Below are 20,678 nucleotides of genomic sequence, written 5' to 3' on the forward strand. Positions count from 1 at the left end.
TGTTGTATACTTTCCTCTTGAGCGATACCGGTAAGCTGCTAGTCATAATCTGCGAGTGCTTGCCTAATGCGCTCCATCCCAATCGTATTCTTGTTGTTATTTCCTTTTCGTGGTCCGGATCTGCGGTTACTACCTGTCCTAAGTAGACATATTCGCCTACTACTTCCAGTATTTCGCTACCTAATGTAAACTGCTGTTCCTTCCCGAGGCTGTTGAACATTACCTTAGTCTTCTGCATATTGATTTTCAAGCCTACCTTTCTACTTTTCCTGTCTAGGTCATCAATCATTATTTGCAGTTCATCCACTGAGTTGCTTAGCAAGGCGATGTCATCAGCAAATCGCAGATTACTGAGGTATTCTCCATCTACCCTTATCCCTAACTGCTCCCATTCCAAGTCTCTGAATACTTCCTCTAAACAAGCTGTGAATAGTACTGGGGAGATTGTGTCTCCTTGCCTAACACTTTTCTTTATGGGAATTTTGTTACTTTCTTTATGCAGAACTATGGTTGCTGTGCAGTCACTATATATATCTTCCAGCACTTTCACGTACGGCTCGTCTACCCCCTGATTTCGCAATGCCTGCATCACCGCCGAGGTTTCAACTGAGTCAAATGCTTTTTCGTAATCAATGAATGCTATGTGTAAGGGCTGGTTGTATTCCGAGCATTTTTCTATCACCTGATTGATGGTATGGATATGATCGATAGTAGAGTACCGTTTCCGAAACCCTGCTTGATCCTTTGCTTGATTGCAGTCTAAGGTTGTCCTGATTCTATTAGCGATTACCTTAGTAAATACCTTATACGTAACAGACAGTAAGCTGATTGGTCTGTAATTTTTAAGGTCCTTAGAGTCCCCTTTCTTGTGAATGAGGATAATGTTTGCATTCTTCCATGGTTCCGGTACCGTCGATGACACCAGGCATTGCGTATACAGGGTGGCCAGTTTTTCTAGCACGATATCCCCCCCGTCCTTCAGCAAATCTGTAGTTATCTGATCCTCTCCAGCTGATTTCCCCCTTTTCATAGTTTCTAGTGCTTTCTTGACCTCGTCCTTCGTCACTGGTGGAACGTCTGATTGTTTTTCCCTACCGCCAATCTCATTACGGTCCTGACTATTGCTACTGTAGAGAGCTGTATAGAACTCCTCGGCTACTTTGACTATCTTTTCCATATTAGGTAGTACTTATAGTATATAAGGTAGTACTTATAGACTAATGAGAAACTACACTGCAAACAGGAATTGCCCTACAAGGGTGTAAAAATGAAGTAACATATGTCCTTTATTTTTTCAATCCCTGCATGGGGGTAGACTTTCGCCGCTAAATATACGAAATGCTATACTGTTGGCAACAGAGGCATATTCTCATCTCAATTGCAACGTTCACTTGATGTAAAGGGCAATTGCGGATGACATTTAGCTGCAGCACGAAATCTTGAGGTTAGCAATTAGAGGGAATTGAAACATCTGTTGAAAGCGCGGTAACTGCGCGAGCTTCGCATGATCGAATAAAAACAGAAGCATATGTCAGAAGTACGACAAAGTATTCTGTAGTTTTGTAATAACGTCAGACTTTTCCGTAGTTTCGTTGTACTTTTTTGTAGTGCTGTAGTTCTTTCTTTACTAACTTTATGGGGTCTAGTACCTTTTTGTTGTAAATATAGAAAATACTGATGTTACTGCGAAATTTCTTTTGTCACACGAATTCACGGTAAAAAACAAAAACAAAACAGAAATTCTGTCGAGTTTTGGTCGACTGGATGTTTTGAAATGAGAATCTGTTGGCGTTGCTGACGACAGGTAGTCCGCAAATAAGTGACTAGTTTTAACACCAACTTTTCAGGTGCCCGTGAATTGTCGCGCAATCTAGAAGCGGTCAATAGCTTTCTGCTGTGGCCGTCATTGCCTTCTGAAAATCAGTTTTTTCTTTATTTTCCACCTTAATTAACTGTACGGCTGTTATGACAAAGAATTTTCGCTACTGCTACTAAACTTATTTTATTTTCCAGACGGTTGTGCATTTATCAACAATCTGAAAGTTCGCAACTTAGACACGGTTTCCTGTAATGGCCGCGGGCGCAGCCATCATTTGTAAACAGTCGAATATGCCACCATAAGTCGAATTTCGACCAATCAAAACAACCGTTTTTTAAAACCTGAACCTTATAGGAAGTTTCGCACCTTCCTATAGGGTTGGGCAGTACAGCCTGCTTTTGACAGGGAGTGAGCTTCAGAACATTACTCCCTTTTGACTCCCTTATAGGGTTATATTCGGGTTTGATCTTAATTAGACTGCACGAATTAATGTTCTGGTACAGGGAACCTGGACACACACACACACACGCACGCACGCACGTCAGGATCGTTAACTCGTTTTTACGGGGGGCACTTTGGTGCCGAAACAAAGGAGATGTCAGTTTCGCTTCGAATTCTCAAATACGATCTTCACCGGGTCAACTCAACTGCGACCGCGTCCGCTCCCGCTGTCATCGCAAGATAAACCCAGCAATGCCGCGGCCGACGATATGCTGAGACCCCTAGGCGCCCTCAATTAAGATTACACACTCGCAGCCGAGGCGTACTCCCTCCCGGCTGCGGCCCGTGCGGCCTGTCACTTTCGTTTGCGGAGGCGGCACGCGCTGATTTGTGGCGCGCGCCACGCGGTCGTTTGGCCATCGTCCGCCCCGATCGCGGCGTCGATACGACCGGCCGTCCGTTACACGCATTACTCTCTCCCTTCGCGACTTGCTCTCCGAGCAGTAACGTGCAGCATTGCTGTAATTGTGAGGCCGCGTTCCAAGGCGCGATCGCCGATGGGTACGTACTACCAGAAAGTAGTGTAGGAGTCCCGCGACACCCGAGTACAGCTGTGTCAAGCAACATATGCTTGACGCGACGCATTCGCCGCGCATTAAGTAGATAATCGTCTGGCACTGCTCTGGACAGCCGATCGCGGATGTGCCTTGGAGGACCACTGTGTCGCACTAATTAGTCTTCAAATTGCCAAGACGTCCTCAGCTTAGCATATTCATAAGGACATTCTCTATACGTAGCTCGCTGGTAAATGTGAGGACGCGAGTTCAGCAGACGTCTTACGAACGTTTTATGCGTGTTAGCTAGGCGCGATATGTTAGGATATGTCCTAAGGACGTGTGCCTGGTAAGGTCTCTGGAATCGGGTTATCACTTGATGAGAATGAATCAGGACGTTCGAAGGACAACTGCGCAGCGTTCTCAAATATTTAGTAACACGCAGTTACGTAGATTTATTCTTTGGTTAGATATCAAACGATTACTGGAGGCGTGTGATCTGGAAGAATTTTATTGCAGCACTTTCTCGGGACTTCTCTTCATACTTCGCCCCCTCCCCCTCCACTTTCGGTACACTGCTGCCGACTGGACGTCCAGATGACGTTTCGGGGACGTCGTTGAATTCACTGGGACGCGTTATTTAAACTTTGCTCCCTGGATTGACTCGCCGGAACCATTGCCACTCTTGACAGCACTGTACGGTTATTCCAGTGGAACGAAATTGCGGAGCGCCCTCGCGTTGCGCATCCATGGGTTCCGAGGCGCGGCATGGCTCGCTTCGCCGCTGCTTTTCCTTCTGCTCTGATCCGCGAGCTCGGCGGTGATCGCGGACGGCCGGCACTTCTCCGCGCTCCCGTGAGCACGTGGCCGTGACCTCGTCTTCTTTTGCTGCGGGCGGCGGCGACTGCTCCCGAACGAACGCTGCCGCATTCCGGCCGGGCTCGAGGAGTACTACGCTTGAACGCGTTCACGCGCGCTCGCATGCTTCTTGTGGGCGTTCGCGGCTTTGAGCGTCTGCTACGAGAAATGCGCCCGCCAGGGATTCGGGTCTCCAGGATCCATACACACGCTGACCCAAAGTGGCCGCCACGGGAATAAACAGCCCTGCGCTCAGGTACCGCGCCCTATTGGATCGCAAACTGGCGTCTCACAAGTCGGTTGTTGGGTATGTGGGCGTAGTATTGTTGACGGCCTACGAACGGGAGTGCTTGGCGTTGACCGAATTATACGGCGAGTAAAGCAGTACAACACATATTGTGGACACAAACAGCCTTGTAGTAAGGCGTAGGAATTTGGGTTTCAGTTCACCAAGTAATTGGGCCACAATATTGGTTCCTAGAGCCTTTGAGTGCAAGGAAGTTGAGTGTCGTATGTATAAATGCCCAGTAATTGTGCCATGCAGATTCATTATATGGCTATGTCGTAATCTGAATTACTGTTGGCCTGTTAGTATATGTGTTAAGTAATCTCCTTTTAAAATTTGCAGTGTTGAAATGAGTACAAACAAAATTCTGGTCGTTTATTATTTTTTTTGCAGAGTGTGTAATACATTAATAAACATATAGCGCCATAAGGAATTCAGTTATTTTTCATAGATAAGTTATAATTTATTTTCTTCTATCATGCTGTCTTAGTCTAATTTTCAGCAGGCATATGGTGTCTGTGGCACTATAGTTTATTTGGAGTCATTGGAGTTGGTAAAAAATAACAGTATCATAGTTATTAATGAGTTACTGTCATTCCACCTCTTAGGGCAGGCTGGTGCAAAAGCAGTAGTGAATTGAAAATAAAGTATGATTGTGTTATTTTGTTTTCTTACATAGAGAAGAAATTCACTGATAAATTATATTTGTACGGTGTGAAGCCTTCACTCAGGACAAGGTGTCTGCAAACGTGTGAAGTCGGCTCCCGGTCATGTTCAGGTGCCCAACTTCCACTTTTTCTCCCATCAACACTCTGTTCTTCCACTACATCGTCTTCGTTCCTCCATGGCAATATATAAGGTATAGACAAGTTCCACATGGCACTCGGTGTGTACGTCTTACGTGCCATTCAAAAGAAGAAAACTTCCAAACAAAAATTGTGACCACACTTCTTCAACCAAGCCTTAAGGTTTGATGAGCAGATTCCAAGTGATACCAAAGTTCTACAGCTGCTTCAAGACAGCCTTGTGCTTTTTAACAAAGCTTACTTTGGGCCAAATATGCAGCAGGTTGTTGTAAGGTTGGCTTAGGCAACTATTATTTTTGTCTTGCAGGGTTTAACAAAACTTAATGGGCTCTCTAAGTATTGGTGCACATTGCCATAGCTCACTCATGAAAAGATCCCTGAACAATGATATTGGCAGTTATCGTAGACATTTGTTTTAATAGCACTGCAATCATTTTTCGAAATCATTTTCTTTCAGTTTAATTTCTTGTTTGATAGTGCTTAGTTTGCCTGTACAAGCAATACAGTGTCATATGAGCACCTAATGCAATTTTGGACAGTGTCATACTGCTAAATAGTTAATTGCATGTTGCACGATATTGGGACTCATATCAAATAATATGCAGCGTCATTATCTCCAATGGTTACTGCCAAATAACTGTATCCTTGTGGATTGTCAGTATAGGTTTGGTTATCAATATATCGTATGGGACAAGCCTCTCATATTCATTCTTTTAATTTCAAACTCCCTGGGATGTCTTAGAGCAAAGAACCTTTTACGCAAGCAAGTAAAGTGCAGCCAGTAACATCTTTCTTTTCCATGTGATTGGGACCGCTGCGTAGCATAGCATGTACACAGCAAGGGCTTTTAAATTCTTTTTTACAGCATGTACACAGCAAGGGCTGTCGTCTATCTCTGATACGCATCTGTGTTGGGCCGATGGTGTCTGAAGTATGGGCATCTGCTGTCAGCCACAGCAGCAGCAGCAGCTGCTGCTGCCTAAGTGCGTCAGCATAGTGCTCAATGTCATTTAAGTCACTTGTTCAAAGTGCCAAAGTCAGGAGGTCATTCAGAAGTTCAAATCAGGGATTGCCAACCCCCCTTGTAATGTAAGAGCAGCGAGTGGAATATAAGCTCTTTCTGTGACATTGGCTCCAACAAGTGTCGTCAGCCTCTGTCAGCAACCTCCAGTATGCCGCCAGGTGTTTTCACACTGCTTGTCTTTTTTGTTTGATATCGCTCCGGCATTGTAGAAAGCATGTGGCATGTGTGCAAGAGCCCTGGCTTGCAGCCTTGCAGTAGCATGCCTTTCTTTTTAATCTTTTTTTGCATGCCTCCTGTTCTATTTATTCCTGCTGTTGCCTGCACATTTTCCCTTTATTTTTTTCCCCTTTCTTTTTATACTTTCTTGAATGGGCTCTGATTTTTATTCATTTTATGGGCCATTTTCATACATATATATATGTGCTACTGAATTCACATTGAGGCTTAAAAGCATCACATTAAAGCAAAGTGCTTTGTAGCTAATCATAATTACAAATCTCCTTTGTTTCAATTTAAATTCAGAGCTTGAGTAAAATAGCAAGTATGATGCATTAATGTTTGGCTGAAATTAAGTTGCAGTGCCCACTTTTCCTTTCTCCCTAGCCATTCTAAAACTAACTAAATGGGGATTCTTCAATTGTCATTGAGCTGGATACTAGCAAACATAACCCATGAATTTCTCTCATCGTGACTTTGGTTCAGTTCACCACCTTAGTGTGCAGAGTACTCCCAGTTTGCACCTCAGAATTCTGGCATTTCAACACCAGATGGTGTAGCGTTTGCATTGCTTCGATGTGCACTGCAGGCTTTATCAGGCAAAAAGTCTTCGTGGTATGTATCGGTGAGGAAAAAAGTAAACGAAGCACGCTATTTTCTTCTAAAATTTTTCATGCATTGCATAATTGAAACTTGCAGCCATGGCATATGCAAACCGGTAATAAATTGCAGTGCGCTTTTACTAGAAAATATGTTTTCTTTTCTCCAATACTTAAGGCATGATTGTAATTTGAATGGAGAAGCATGTATATGTCATTTACTTGATTTGCAGTGTGTTGTATGTAGTTGCTGCTTGTTTTGTGATGCAGTATGGTCGATTTGGTGCTGGACTAGCATGAATGGAACCATACTTGAATTGATATTTGCAGTGGCCCTGGGCTGGGTGTTGATTGCTTCATTTTGGAGCTAATTTTCCATGATATGGGAAGCATTGAACAGTCACTGCTATTAGTGCGTTACTGGCTGTACATAATATGACAGTATCATGCATGCATAGCTACAATTATTATGCAAATGTTAAACAACACAGCGTACACCTGTTCTCAAGCTTTTTTGGTGGAACTCAGTAATGTGTAGGATGAAGTATATCCTTTGTTCTTGAACATGTGCACTGTGCCCTGGTTGATCGGTGTGTCACGTTGCATATGCAAGCAGTGTGGTCACGCATACTCAGTCACATATTGAAACCATTGCGTAGCTTAGTAATTTACAAAATACTAGTTTTAAGTGCGTCTTCAATGTCTCTAGCATCGTCTGCTGGGAGCTGAAAAAAAAAGCTGGTTTCACCTTCCTGTGTCACACTTAGCTAGGGTTCTGAAAATTATTGCCGCAGCAAAAATGTTACAAGGGAAAAAGAATTTGGAAACATGTTCTTGAGGAGCGAGCTAGATAAGTCTGCAAAATTTGGTGCATTTCTTTTGGAGGGTTGATCTAGTGCGCCTCTCTACCTTGGAGCACTTTTTGTTGCATAGCTATCAACGCTTGCATGTCAAAGAATTGGTGCAGTCCTTTCAGGCTGTTCTCTACCTGCGTTCTACTAGTTGGGGTCCTTGTTCCTTTTCATGCTCCTTGTTTCACCATCAAGGGTGGTATTCTCCCAGTGTCATCTTTTGCGATGTGCCCACTTGGTCATTGATTATGTCTCATGTAGGCACTACCGGAGTCTTCGCTGTGCAGAGCCAATTGGGTGTGCACTCACTTGGCTCTAACCTTTAAAAGCTCTGATAGTTCCTATCTGGGAACTCATCAAAAGGTGACGTCAGGGGGATACGACCGTTGGTGGGGTTTCACCAACTTTTCATGAAAGTACTGTCTTTGTCAAAACTGTAGAGCTCACGGGGTCTGCTTCTGTGCCACTTCGTGCGGCTTGTAATGCATTTCCAGTGCTCCGAATTCCTTGAAGGTAAATATTTTTTGTCCTACCCTCTCTAATGGGAAGGACCTCCACTAATGCTAAATCAGCGCCACTATACTCTTTTTACAAAAGCTATACATCACAGCGTTGTGTGAAAACTGCACTTAATCGAATATTTGAGCTCTGATTGACCCTATTGGATTAGGCTGATAGCCGTCAGCCCCCTTAGACTACTAGCCCAGGGGCACTGAAGAATTAACGAAGTAAAGAGTCAACTTTGTTATGCTGAACCCTGAAAGCTTGCTTGCTTGCCGTCACACAAAGAGTGCTGCACATTAAAAAATGGTTGGATACAGCTCGAGAACGAAACAAGAGATGCTGCCCCTCAAATGAGGCCCTCTAGGCAATGGTATCAACCAATTGTCATGGTGTTGTGGTTAACCTAGTTTATGTATGGTTAATTTCCTTGCAACTTTCAGCCCCCTGTAATCTTGGGCTAGCTGGTAAAATGTAATTAAACATGATGTCATGAAAGTCAGTCAGTCAGTGGCAATGTCTGGAGGGTTTTTTTTCAGGGACATTCACTATTCTTTCGCCTCGCCGGGGTGGCACAGTGGTTATGGTGCTCAACTACTGTTCCCAAGGGTACGAGATCGAATCCCAGCCTCGGCGACCGCTTTTCGATGGAGGCTAAAAGCAAGGCACCGTTGGGCTGTGCGATGTCAGTGGGCGTTAAAGAACCCCAGGTGGTTGAAACTTGCGGTGCCCTCCATTGTGGCGTCTCTCATAGCCTGCATTGCTTTGGGACGTTAAACCCCACCAACCAAACCAAATCATTCACTATTCTTTCTCAAGTTGTTTGTCAAAACTTTTAAGGTCTGAGCACGGATAGATGTTTAAGTGAATTCACGACTGCACCTCAGTTATGATGCACGCTGAAAAATTCCAGGGGCCCTAAAGCTGTCAAGGCAGAGATTTCTACTGCACTTTCTGTTCAGACCCCTCTGTTGTCTTGGTTATATCTACTGCACGCAACAAACTAGTTGTCTTCACATCTTTGGTGAAACACTTTAGCTGTATGTCGTTACCCACGCGTTTTAGGCTCAGTTGATGGTTAGCCTGGAACAGCATCCGGGAGCAATGATTTTGTGGATGTTATCTTCAGCATTTGACCGAAGTGGTAAGCAGTGGGTCCGAGTGTTGCAGAAGAGATTTATACGTAAAGCACTTTCTGTAAAAGTTGACTCCGAATTGACCATGCATAGTCAATGAAAGCATTGACAGGGTAGGAACTCAAGCCTTCCACAAGCTTTTTCCTAGTGCCTGCCTTTTGATGAATAATAAAAACTGTTGAATAATAATAAAGAACTGAGCTTCTACTGCTAATGGAACTCTAGGTGCCTTAAGCACCTAGAATAAGGAGTCAGTGCCATTTTCACTTCCAAAAGTAGAGCCTGGTGTATTCGCTTGACCAAGCTGGGCATGTCATATTTGCTGGAATGTGTTAGCAACAATGTGTTGTTGTTTTTTAATTCTCTTTGAAGTTGCGGGGAACTACACAGAGTTCGTATTGTGACAGACAGAAATGTACCGCTGAAAGTTGCAGTTTGAAGAGAGTAGCCCGCTATCCTCGGTTGAGAACCGTCGCCTCCTCTGTGCAGGTTGGCGTGTGTCACAAGAGCGGCAACCATGTGGAGAAGGCATTGACGAGCAGCAGGTTGTAGGAGGCGGAGGAGGAGGAGGTAGCCATGGCCGTGCGGGGTGCGAGGGGCACCCCCACGGGGCTACCCCAGGCCATGAGCCCCGAGAGTGCCTTGGCCTCGGACCTCTTCGACCAGTTTGTGTCGGCTGGCACCTTCAAGGCAGCCCTGTCCACCTACCGGCAGGTGAGTGCTGCTGCTGCCTTTGCCACGGTTCTTTTTCACTGTTTGTCGCCATCTATCACTCGGATGATGTTGTTTTTAATTGGTCCTGGGTGCTGCTGTCGTAGCATAATATAAATCATCATTCATCTGCCTAAAATAGTAAGGAAACTTTTGCTGATTGTTGAGTACAAATGGTAGAGGGTGAATACTTCGCTTGCTTTACATAAAAATCATTTTTCTTTTTTGCATCAAAAGCTTTCTTAAGCATAATGTGATAATGCGTTAGTCTGCTTAATCTTAGCATGATGAAACACACCATTCCAAGTGTTATTACGGAAGGCGCTGGTCTCTACAGTGTGTTAGTCACATGGTCGACAAAAGCCAAGCAAAGCAAGACCAAAGCATATGGTCACGTAACTGGCAATTTGGACTTAACAAAAGTCTAGCATACCTTGTTGTTCAAGCAGTCTGAGGGAGATATTGGTACTGCCTTTCATCAGTGCAATATCAGCTTTTGGTGCAGCAGGATGACTACAAGGAGCTTTGCCTGGAATATCCTGATCTAAAGTGATTAGGTAGACTTGCGCACATGAGCAGATTCGTCATCTTTTCAGCCACTGCTTTGCCGTTTCTTCCCCTGTAGATGTGCGACGTGCTCCAGCTGAGCCCGTCTCCGCTGCCCGTCTTCTACCCTCGCCTCAAGGTGAAGCTGCGTTCGTGGAGGGCTGCGTCGCTCTGGGCCAAACTGGACAAGCGGGCTGCCCACAAGTGCTACAACCGGGGAAAAGCCTGTGCAGGAATGCGGGTGCGTTGGAGAAGCTGTCCGCACCCCCCCCCCCCCCCCCCCCCCCTTCTTGCTTCACATTTATTTTCTTGTGGCTTCTACATATCAGTGCCATCATTATGAGCATAAGAGAAACTGTATGGGCCTAGTTGCTGCATCATTGCATAATTTTGGAAAGCGTTCATTCCCGGTGAATAGCTAGTGCTGTCCAAAATTATGCAGTTATCGACTCATCACCAGTTTAGTCGAGAATACAGGTTGGAGATATCTCATACTGACGTAGGAACCTTTGTTTACCTCCTGTTCACTACTAGCGGAAATCACCCTATTCCAGCTGATATAGACTCCAAACTTTAGTTGCTTGTTTTCTTGTTTGCACTGACATGGAAGACATTGCTATTAATTAATTACCGCATGGTATTTACTGACAAGTAAATAATTTTTGATTGAATTTTTACTCACGCTGTTTCGATTTGGATTTCAACAATGTACATTTCATTTGGATTTCAACAATGGACCTGTACTGTCAAAGGACAGTACAGGTCTTCTGAGACATGACAAAATTGCAGTGTAACTACTGCTGCTTCATTATATGTCAGTCTGGCTCTTGAGGCAGGTTGGCTTTAGTGTTGGAGTTAAATTAAAACTACAAGGCAGCGATTATACAGTCTTTATTTTTTTTCATGCTTCGCACAACCTGTGCCGACTTTTGACATCACAGCCATTGTTTGGCTGTTGAGACCAAAACTGAGGCAGCGTGAGAAGAGAATGAAATTAATTTATTTAGTGATATGTTTGAGAAATACCACATTGTGATTCATGTATGTTTCATGTATGTTTCATTCATGCGCATATTAATCTATTGTGCATCACTGCAGACAAGAAAATGCCCAACCAAAATTTTGGCGCCCACACTTCCTTAGCCCCGTCTCTCCACTGAGCCTTTGCCACCCACAATTTAATTCTTTTTCCTTTGATAATTACTCTGCAGCCCTAATTACTGATCAAATTCAATGAACATTATTCATGCCTTGCAAATCTATTGCTCATTATCAGCTGGAGAAGAATGCCAAACAATGGGACTATAGTAGCAAATGGCAACACTGAGACATGTATGAAGTGATCATAATTCAAAGGCCATTCAAAGGAATGGTATGTCTTTCTCTAATTTGTTATCTTGTGCCTTCATCAGTGTAAACAGCACCACAATTATCAAGCTGACCATTTAACACGGTGGCTTTTAGCTCTTCGCATGTCTTGGCCCCTACAGGTCCTTATCATCGGAGGTGGTCCGTGTGGCATCCGGACTGCCATCGAAGCCCAGCTTCTGGGCGCCAAGGTGGTGGTCCTGGAGAAGCGCGACCGCTACTCGCGCAACAACGTTCTCCATCTGTGGCCCTTTGTCATCCACGACCTGCGCAACTTGGCAGCAAAGAAATTCTTCGGCAAATTCTGCGCTGGATCCATTGACCACATTAGTGAGTGAAATACACTGCCACATTACAGGCGGCATTGCCTTTGGTTAAAGGATTTGATGGTTACCGCTGTCAAGGACACGCTTCTCTGTTTCTGTGTCATTAGGGCAACACTGCATTACGTTGAATGGTCAACAAACGATGGTGTCATGCAATAAACAATATTGTTATATTTGCCACTGCTGTTCTTGTGTCTCGTATCAGGCAGCATGAGTCATCCCGCGAGTTTATTTTCCTTTTTTTAGGGAGTTAGTCTACGTTATTCGTGCAGTGACCTAATCTTGACTTGGTTGTGGGTGAAACATATTGGTCAGTCATATCAGGCTATCCAGAAACAGCGTTGATTGTCTCCAATCATTTGAACTCATAAGGGTTTGAAAATTGGTTTGAAATATGGTTAGCTTGAATTATACAGAGGAATCTTCGCTTTGACGGGACTAAACTCTTGAGCTTGAACATAGTTGATATTTGAATTAAATTGAGTTTGAATTAACGGGACTTCACTACATTGTGCAGTGTATTGTTTTTAGAATAACCGACTCAAGAGCCCTGTGTTATTGGCTTGAAAAGTTAAGTACAAGGCCTCTGGGTACCTGCCTTTCAGTGCAGAAGAAGTTCAGTGATATACGTTCAACCCCTCGTCAAAAATGTACGGCCCAAGGAGTTTGCTTCCGAGTCCTGTGGCCTTGTTTCGCATCCTCAGTGACTATAATATCTCGAAAGGAGAAAGACCTGATGTCCGTAGTCCAGCTTTTAACCAACTAGAGTTCTATGGATCCTTGTTAAATAGCGTAGAAGCAAACCCTTTGGGCTATGTACTTTTGACTGAGGCTGTATGTACAGTGATATCTTGTCATAATAGTCTTACCTTTACAACATAGGTTGTAGAAGTACATGACATTTTTTTGGTTTCGTGTTGCCTTATTTTTCAAAAACTATTTCAGTTGTTAAAGGATCATAAATTACCACCTTGGTAAGGTACAAATGCTTAGTGTTTTAAGTCAGTAAATCAGACTGACTAACGAAAACAGTGCGCTGCTTGTACGGTTTTCACACGAGTCCTAACGCATAGGTGATTGTATAAAACCCAATCAGAATCGCTGTGCTGTAGCATTCTTAACTGCCAGTCTTTAATTACCTTTCCTTTCTTTCTTTTTTTCACCTGTGTACAGGCATCAGGCAGCTGCAACTGATTCTTCTAAAAGTAGCACTTCTTCTGGGGGTCGAAGTTCATGAGAATGTGACCTTCAAGGACCTACTCGAGCCACCCGAAGACCAAAGCCTAGAAAGTGAGTTCTTATTTTAGGTGCCTGCTTTTGTGTTTGCTTGTTTCTTCATAGTTTTAAGAGTTTTAAGCGCAGGGCCAAATAGGTCAGGAGTTTGTCTCAATTTGTTCACTTACTTGATCACCTGTAAACATCAAAACAGCGTTGCCGTGAGAAGGGCACAGTCAGATAACAATAACAACAACAGATAAGTGGAATAATTGAAGAAAAACAGGTTACAGTGGTAAAGAATGAAGCCAGCAGAAGGACGTAGGCTGAGAGAGCGTTGTCCTGTGTTCCTCTCTCTGTCTGCGTCTTTTCGCCGGTTTTAGTTTTTGCCAATATGTGCCAACTGGCCCAGTTCTTCATTCTACGGAGGTTACAGTACACTCGCCAAACAGTTAGAGAGGCGTCTATTCGATACAATTCATATTCTCTTCTTTTTTTCTATCCTGCTTCTTTCTCTTGTGTCTCTTCGACGAGGCAGGATGTGAAGAGAGAAGTTGAGCTAATGATTGTGTTTATGTTTTCTTTGTGCTCGAGTTCGCTATGGCAGCGTGTAATTTCAACAAGTGGTGCATTCTAGCCTTGCTTTTCAAAAGGCTTACAGGAGTGAAGCTGAAAGTAGCCTGAAAAGTATCTTTCTTTTATTGCAGTTCAGTCTTCGCTGAAAGAAGACATATTCCGCATCCTTCATACAAAATGATTAGAATTTGCTTTTAAATACCCTTGACATACCATCCAGCTGATAGTTATTAGTTGATTTGAAGCTGTTCTGCAACCGTCTACTGATGGTACCCGTGCTATGCACCTAGTATGGAACAAAAAAGGAAAAGAGGATTAACATAAAACCAGAACAGTAGCGGCAGATGCACTCGCGGTTGTGAAGTTGACAGAAAAGATAGTGTGACTGGAGCCATCCTCACTTTGATCCTTGCTCTTTTAAATGAATGATTATAGCTTGATTTAATTTTTAAACTCTTGTGTACAGCAAATCAATGCTTTGCATTTAGTGGCAGGGAGAAATGATCAGTGCTCTATTTTTTTTCTACTTCTATCTTTGGTTCTTATGCCAGTTAATTTGATTTGCTTAGGCTTCCTAATTCTGGCAGTAGGGTCAAGGCATACAAAAATTCTGCTTCCCAATTCCAATTATTTCAGAGATTGGATGGAGAGCTCAGGTATCGCCTGCTGATCATCCTGCGTCTCAGTATGAGTTTGATGTGCTGATTGGGGCTGATGGGAAACGAAACACGCTCAAGGGTAAGTGCCAACACGCTTTGCCTGTCAATTGGTGGGCAGTTTACAATAGGTAGTGAAGCACTGGAAGTGGTAGGCATAATGTCTACTTAGCACAGGTAGTAACTGCAGATCTGGACCATGAAAGGGAAACAACCAGGAGAATAAGATTTGAATGGTGTGCATTTGGCAAGTACTTGCAGGTAATGGCTAGCAGCTTACCGGTATCGCTCAAGAGAAAAGTATATAACAGTTGCATCTTACCTGTACTCACCTATGGGGCTGAAACGTGGAGGCTAACCAAGAGGGTTCTACCTAAGTTGAGGACAACGCAGAGGGCTATAGTACGAAAAATGGTAGGGGTAACGTTAAGAGGTTGGAAGTGTGCAGAGTGAGTAAGAGAAATAACTCAGGTTAATGACTTTCTAGTGGAAATCAAGAAGAAATGGGCATGGGCAGGGCATGTAGTTCGAAGAGAGCATAACCAATAGTCGCAAAGGGCAACAAATTGGATACGAAGGGAAGGAAAGCGTAGCATGGGGCGGCAGAAAATTAGGTGGGCAGATGAGGTTCAGAAGTTCTCAGGGGTCAAGTGGATGCAGCTAGCACAGGACTGGGTTAATTGGGTTAATACAGGAGAGGCCTTTGCCCTGCACTGGGCATAGTCAGGCTGATGATGATGATGATGATGGTGCTCCACTTTGTGTTTACAGCAGGCGTCACTCAAAAGATGGCCTTTCTGTAGTGTTTGTGATTGCGTTTGAAGTGACTAAGCTTGAATGGATCTCCAGCACTTTTATGTCGTCTTGGCATTTTCCCAAAACAACATTGCAGCTGTGTTCTGTTAGAATGTGCATTTTTGTCTGGTTTTGTTTTCAACCATGGGGTCATGTAATACGCTATATTGGCCTCTACGTTTTATATGCCTAAATCACATTTACCAGAACTGAGAAGCTTCAAGTGATTCATATTATAAGTGTCTTGTATACTTTATCAGCCATGCTCCTTTGCAAATGTTAATTTTTCTGAAAAAGTCACACATAGGTCACCTCAATTTAATAAGTCTCACCTGTTCATTCAGTAACTGCTGTAAAAATTAGCTGTTGGTCCCTTCATCATTTTCATCATTATTTTTGAAGGGACAATAAATTTTAAGCTGATTTTTTCTGTGCATGGAGTATATGCATGCGGCCATTTACTGTACCAAAACAGTGGGCTTGCGAAGAACATTGTTTAGTTTATAATAATAACATGTACAAAATTTGATCAAAATTAGTCTGTAGGAGGTAAAAAAAGATGACTAAAATTTGCTTTTTCATGTACTACAATAACTTTAGCACAGTAGCTAGAGGATAAAATGCTGAACAAAATGGTATAAATGTCTTGCCGCTGCCTTTATTGCCGAGAAAAGGGCACCACACTATGCCCCAAAATACATGGGAAAGATAGGGCTTACCTTGTCCCCATAACGAAAATAATTTCCTTTGCTTTGCAGTCTTTATAGCTCAGACTCTGCTTCACCGCTTAGGGCGTAATTGATTATGTGACTCCCTTGTATGCATGCTGCAGGCTTCAACCGGAGGGAGTTCCGGGGCAAGCTAGCCATTGCCATCACCGCCAACTTCATGAACAGGCACACGCCGGAAGAAGCACGTGTGCAGGAAATCTCCGGGGTGGCCTTCATCTTCAACCAGAGGTTCTTTCAGGTGAGCTCACCTTCGCTTCAGCGCTGTGATCCACCTTGGGGGAATTTGGTTTCCAGTTCACTTTCGTGAGCTTATTTCCATAAACGGAAAAGTTGCCAGAGGTTTATGCTCTGCTGTTTAATGCACTGAGCTCGGTGAAAGCTATTTTCATGCTGCTGGCTGTCTTTTGCTAAATGTGCATTAAAGTTGCTGTGCAGTCATGCTGCATCAACTGCAATAGGTGCACTGTTCATGTGGGCTGGGCTAGTCACGTGACTGGACGTTGATGTTCAACGCATATACCTTTCACATCAGCTAGGAAGCATAACTGTACGAAATGCATTGTACTTCGCTTTGATTTGCTGAATCCATCCATTCATAGTGGGATAGTGCACCTTTATGGACGATGGCTGTCAGGAGTCGGACAGGGATTCGCTGGCACTTCCACTGATGAAGGGGTAGAGCGATGGTACAGGGCATTCAGCAAGGTTGCTGGGGTGCTCTCTCTCTCTCTCTATTGGTGCCAGCAATGGCAGGTAGGCTGATCGCTTTCTGGGTCATGCCAGTATTGCCAGGTTATATGGAAGCCAAGGGAGGATTTCACGCTGCTGCTTCCTGTATGGAACCACTTTGATGAAGCAGTTGTGCCTTGTTGAGCTTTTATTGTAGAAGGTAGGTCTTTAAATTTACATTGAAATGAAGCCATTGGTACATAGAAATGTATGTATGATGGCACATTTGTTCGTAGGAGTACTGAGGTGACTATGTGCATTGTGGACTTGTTTTATAAAGTTGGAAGATCTGCATCTCTAATCCACCCTCTGTGGATTGATAGTCTGTCCGACAGTGAAAATTATTCTAATTAAATGAGGTTTGGGACTACCTAAAGTGTAAGCAGAACAACTTAAAAATTAACTTCTGCTACAATCGAAGCCTTGGTAACTTGACAGCTGATCGCCTAGCTGTTGATTATTCCAGTTTTAGTATCCGCATGTCAGGTTCATGTGCCTCTTGCAGTGTAACTTAGGTAATGATTGGCTAAGCTCATTGCTAGTCACCAGAAAAATTGACCCGGAGGAGTGCCTTTGTGTTTGTAATGGCTCTTGGACCGCTTGGGAATTTCGTGAATGTTGTGCAGATCAAAGTGCTGCCTTCTGGTCAAGTTATTGTTTTGGCTCATGAAAATACGCATATTTTCGTAGCGAAAGCTACACTGCGCCAGGTTTTCTAGCCATTGGCGTGGCACCGTGTTAACGTGGCACCGTGGAAGAGGAAGAAGAAGACAAAGAAGGAGAATAAGAAAAATTAGACCAATAAGATGAGAAAAAAGAAGAAAAAGAAGAAATAGAAGACAGATAACTGTGTAGTTGGTAGAGGTGAACGACAACAGCAAGTTGCTAGGACAGACGGTTTGTTCGAACGTTGTGACGGCGGCACATTAAATCCAGGTGTCTGCGGAAAAATTCCCTCAACACTCAACTTTCGCTCTATCACTATGTTCAAGCCATGCTTAAACCCCCACAATTTCCTTTGTTCGTTAATTATCCCTCAGCTGACCTTATATAGTTGCACTCTTTGCTGTGTTTTGTCAGTGGTCTGAGAGTAAGATGTTGCTGTCCATTTATCTTTGTTTTTAGGATATGAGGGAAAGCACAGGCATCGACCTGGAGAACATCGTCTACTACAAGGACGACACTCACTACTTTGTGATGACGGCTAAGAAGCAGAGCTTGCTGGAGCGGGGCGTCATTATAAATGTAAGTAGGCCTTTCTCTTCTTCTTTGAGGGCCACATTTTGTCTATGTGCTACGATTCCCGGTTGCTGACAGGCAACACTTTATATTTAATAATAAAATTGGGCCATGGTGTATACATACTGCTTAGCTGTTGAACGCAGTTTCATCTCTTGGATGCAGTCGTAAGGGTTTCATGGGGTATCCCATAGCACTGTGTCAAGCATTTGTTGCGGTGACTCAAGCTTAAAACAAATTAGTTTTAGTCAGGCTCTTATGTATGAAATAAATTACTCCTGAGCCCTCCACTGCGGCTCCTCTTTCTCTCTTTCCTCATTCACTCCCACCTTCCTCCCTTCCTCTATGATGCTGTTCAGGTGTCTGCAGAAACATGTGACAGATACTACACCTTTCCTTTCCTGTGAACCAATTATTATTATCTCCACTGGAACAGAAACGGACCGGGGCTTGCATTTGTTTACACTTTATTTGCACAATTCTCAAGCGGTCTGTTGCTTAGCTTACCAGTGTTCGCTTACTTGCAAATGGCTCGTGTAGCTGTTTGGAGTGAGTGCTTTGGCGAGCGGCTCAACTTGCAAATGGTTTGACTTTGGCAGGACTACAGTGACACAGCGAGGCTATTATCACCCGACAATGTGGACCGCAGCGCACTGACCGAGTACGCGAGGGACGCTGCCGACTTTGCCACGGGCTACGCGCTACCGTGCCTCGAGTTTGCCGTCAACCACTACGGGCAGCCGGACGTGGCCATGTTTGACTTCACCTCCATGTATGCGGCGGATAATGCCAGCCGGCTTCTTGAACGGCATGGACACTGGCTTCTGCAGGGTCTCGTTGGGGACAGTCTGCTGGAGGTTCGTGCACCTCCCTTTACCTGGAATGAGCAATCTGTACACATATGACAATAGCTTATCATTTCAATTACGTGGGACTTCAGAAATGAATATAGATCTGATGTGAAAGAGATCCAAGACAAACAAATGCTGTGTGGTATCCCTAATTCAACTGTGCTTAATTCAAACTTCTAGTTTTGTTGAACTGGTGCATTGGTGTTGTCAACATCAAGTGGGTTAAACATGCTTCCCCCTGATTGGACCTCTCCAGGGTTCAAACATATTCTGTGCGTTTCAAGTTCAAACTATCAAGAGCCAACTGTATGAGGGATGTATAGATAATGACTGGTTGGTCTACATTTTATCAAAGGGTTTATACAACTCATTCCCTTAAATTTATAGTTTGATCAGGTCAGTAAAGGCTAACATAACACTTTTGATTTATTTGTTATGGAAGAAGAGGGAGTAGTAGTATTTGCTTGTTGACATGTGTAGTGTTTCTGAGGACGTCAGAGGTTCGGACAACAACTTCGACTTGTGTGTATTAGAGGAAGAGTTAGTAGTGGTATTTAATTCGGAGGAAGTCAAAGGGTCGGAAAGCTTTAAACCCGCTGTCTTTTCTTCCTGTACGCACTCAGCCGTTCTGGCCCACGGGTTCCGGTTGTGCTCGTGGATTCCTGAGCTCCCTGGATGCAGCCTGGATGATGCGTTCCTGGGCAATGAACAGGGACTCTCCGCTGCACGTAAGTTTGTCTTGCCGTTGTTGCTAGGATACGGAAGAGCCTTTTGAAGCTGTCTTGCCTCTGTTTTTATGGCAGATTATACGCAGTCAAGACCCACTTCACTAACTCGGCGCATCAGCGCAGTAATAATCGGCATGGTTCAGTTAATGCAAAGAAGTCTTCTTTATAACATTGCATCTGTTTCTCACAACCTTGAAACTTGTCTGTTCCAGTTTTAATCTTAAACCATAGAACAAATGATTCATACAAAACTTTGTGTATCTATCACATTTTTTTATTGTTTTTCTTAACAGTGACTGTCACTGGCCGTCGGTTAGTGGGTAGGATTTCACAACAACCAACAGAGAATATGCATGCTGTGAGGCTTGAAGATTTACAGTTTTGCGCAATAAGGTTTGTTGGTAAATCCTCTGAGAGGATGTCAGTGGAAGCCTACATCTTTTCTTTTTTTTTTTTTTCTTGGTATGCATTATTTGATTCTAAACCTTGCCCACAAAGAGAATTTGCTAGAGTCACCTCAACATTGCTATTGCATTCCATTTACTTCTTTGTGCTCCATGCTTAGTTTGCTTCAGAAGAAGTAGCATTGAATTTTTCTTGAGAAATGTTGAATGAACTGCAATGGGAGTAATAGTTGAAAAATGAACCGAATGTAAGTGCGATACGACAAGAGATGGCCAGATGCTCATTTCCTGCCTCATACATTGTCCTGGTATTGCATTCTTCGTTTACATGATGACAGAATGTAAACTCAGTACTGTGTTTTTGGAATGAAAAAAGAAAAGTGAAGGGGCATTCAAGGTCATATGTAAGATGTTAATAGGTCATGTGGAATGGGTCTCATATGGCTGATGGGGTTAATTGGATGTGTGACTTATATATATATATATATATATATATATATATATATATATATATATATATATATATATATATATATATATATATATATATATATATATATATATATATATATATATATATATATTTATTACATACTGCAGACCCTTGGGTCCAAGCAGAGGGGCATAGTTGAGTACAAGAAAGAGCAAAGAACAACAACAAAAGTAATAAGAAATTATACAATATTAATCGCAATGCATAGCCATCTGTAAA

The 20,678-nt window shown here is 43.4% G+C and overlaps 1 protein-coding gene across 3 annotated transcripts in view; it reads left to right on the forward strand.

Moving 5' to 3' along the window:
* The window catches only part of Mical (Molecule interacting with CasL), a 69,912-nt gene that overhangs the window by 5,910 nt on the left and 43,324 nt on the right, over nt 1-20,678 (forward strand). For all 3 annotated transcript variants that reach the window (XM_084584524.1, XM_084584525.1, XM_084584526.1), the window contains exons 2-10: nt 9,581-9,805; nt 10,428-10,589; nt 11,839-12,046; nt 13,216-13,332; nt 14,470-14,571; nt 16,117-16,253; nt 17,870-17,989; nt 18,583-18,840; nt 19,458-19,562. In XM_084584524.1, the coding sequence (XP_084440650.1) occupies nt 9,668-9,805; nt 10,428-10,589; nt 11,839-12,046; nt 13,216-13,332; nt 14,470-14,571; nt 16,117-16,253; nt 17,870-17,989; nt 18,583-18,840; nt 19,458-19,562 (1,347 nt within the window). In that variant the 5' untranslated portion in view covers nt 9,581-9,667. The remainder of the gene's footprint in view (nt 1-9,580; nt 9,806-10,427; nt 10,590-11,838; nt 12,047-13,215; nt 13,333-14,469; nt 14,572-16,116; nt 16,254-17,869; nt 17,990-18,582; nt 18,841-19,457; nt 19,563-20,678) is intronic.

The sequence above is a fragment of the Amblyomma maculatum genome, chromosome 11 (assembly GCF_055883805.1).
Source record: "Amblyomma maculatum isolate TAMU_Amacu chromosome 11, ASM5588380v1, whole genome shotgun sequence".
NCBI classification, from domain to species: domain Eukaryota; kingdom Metazoa; phylum Arthropoda; class Arachnida; order Ixodida; family Ixodidae; genus Amblyomma; species Amblyomma maculatum.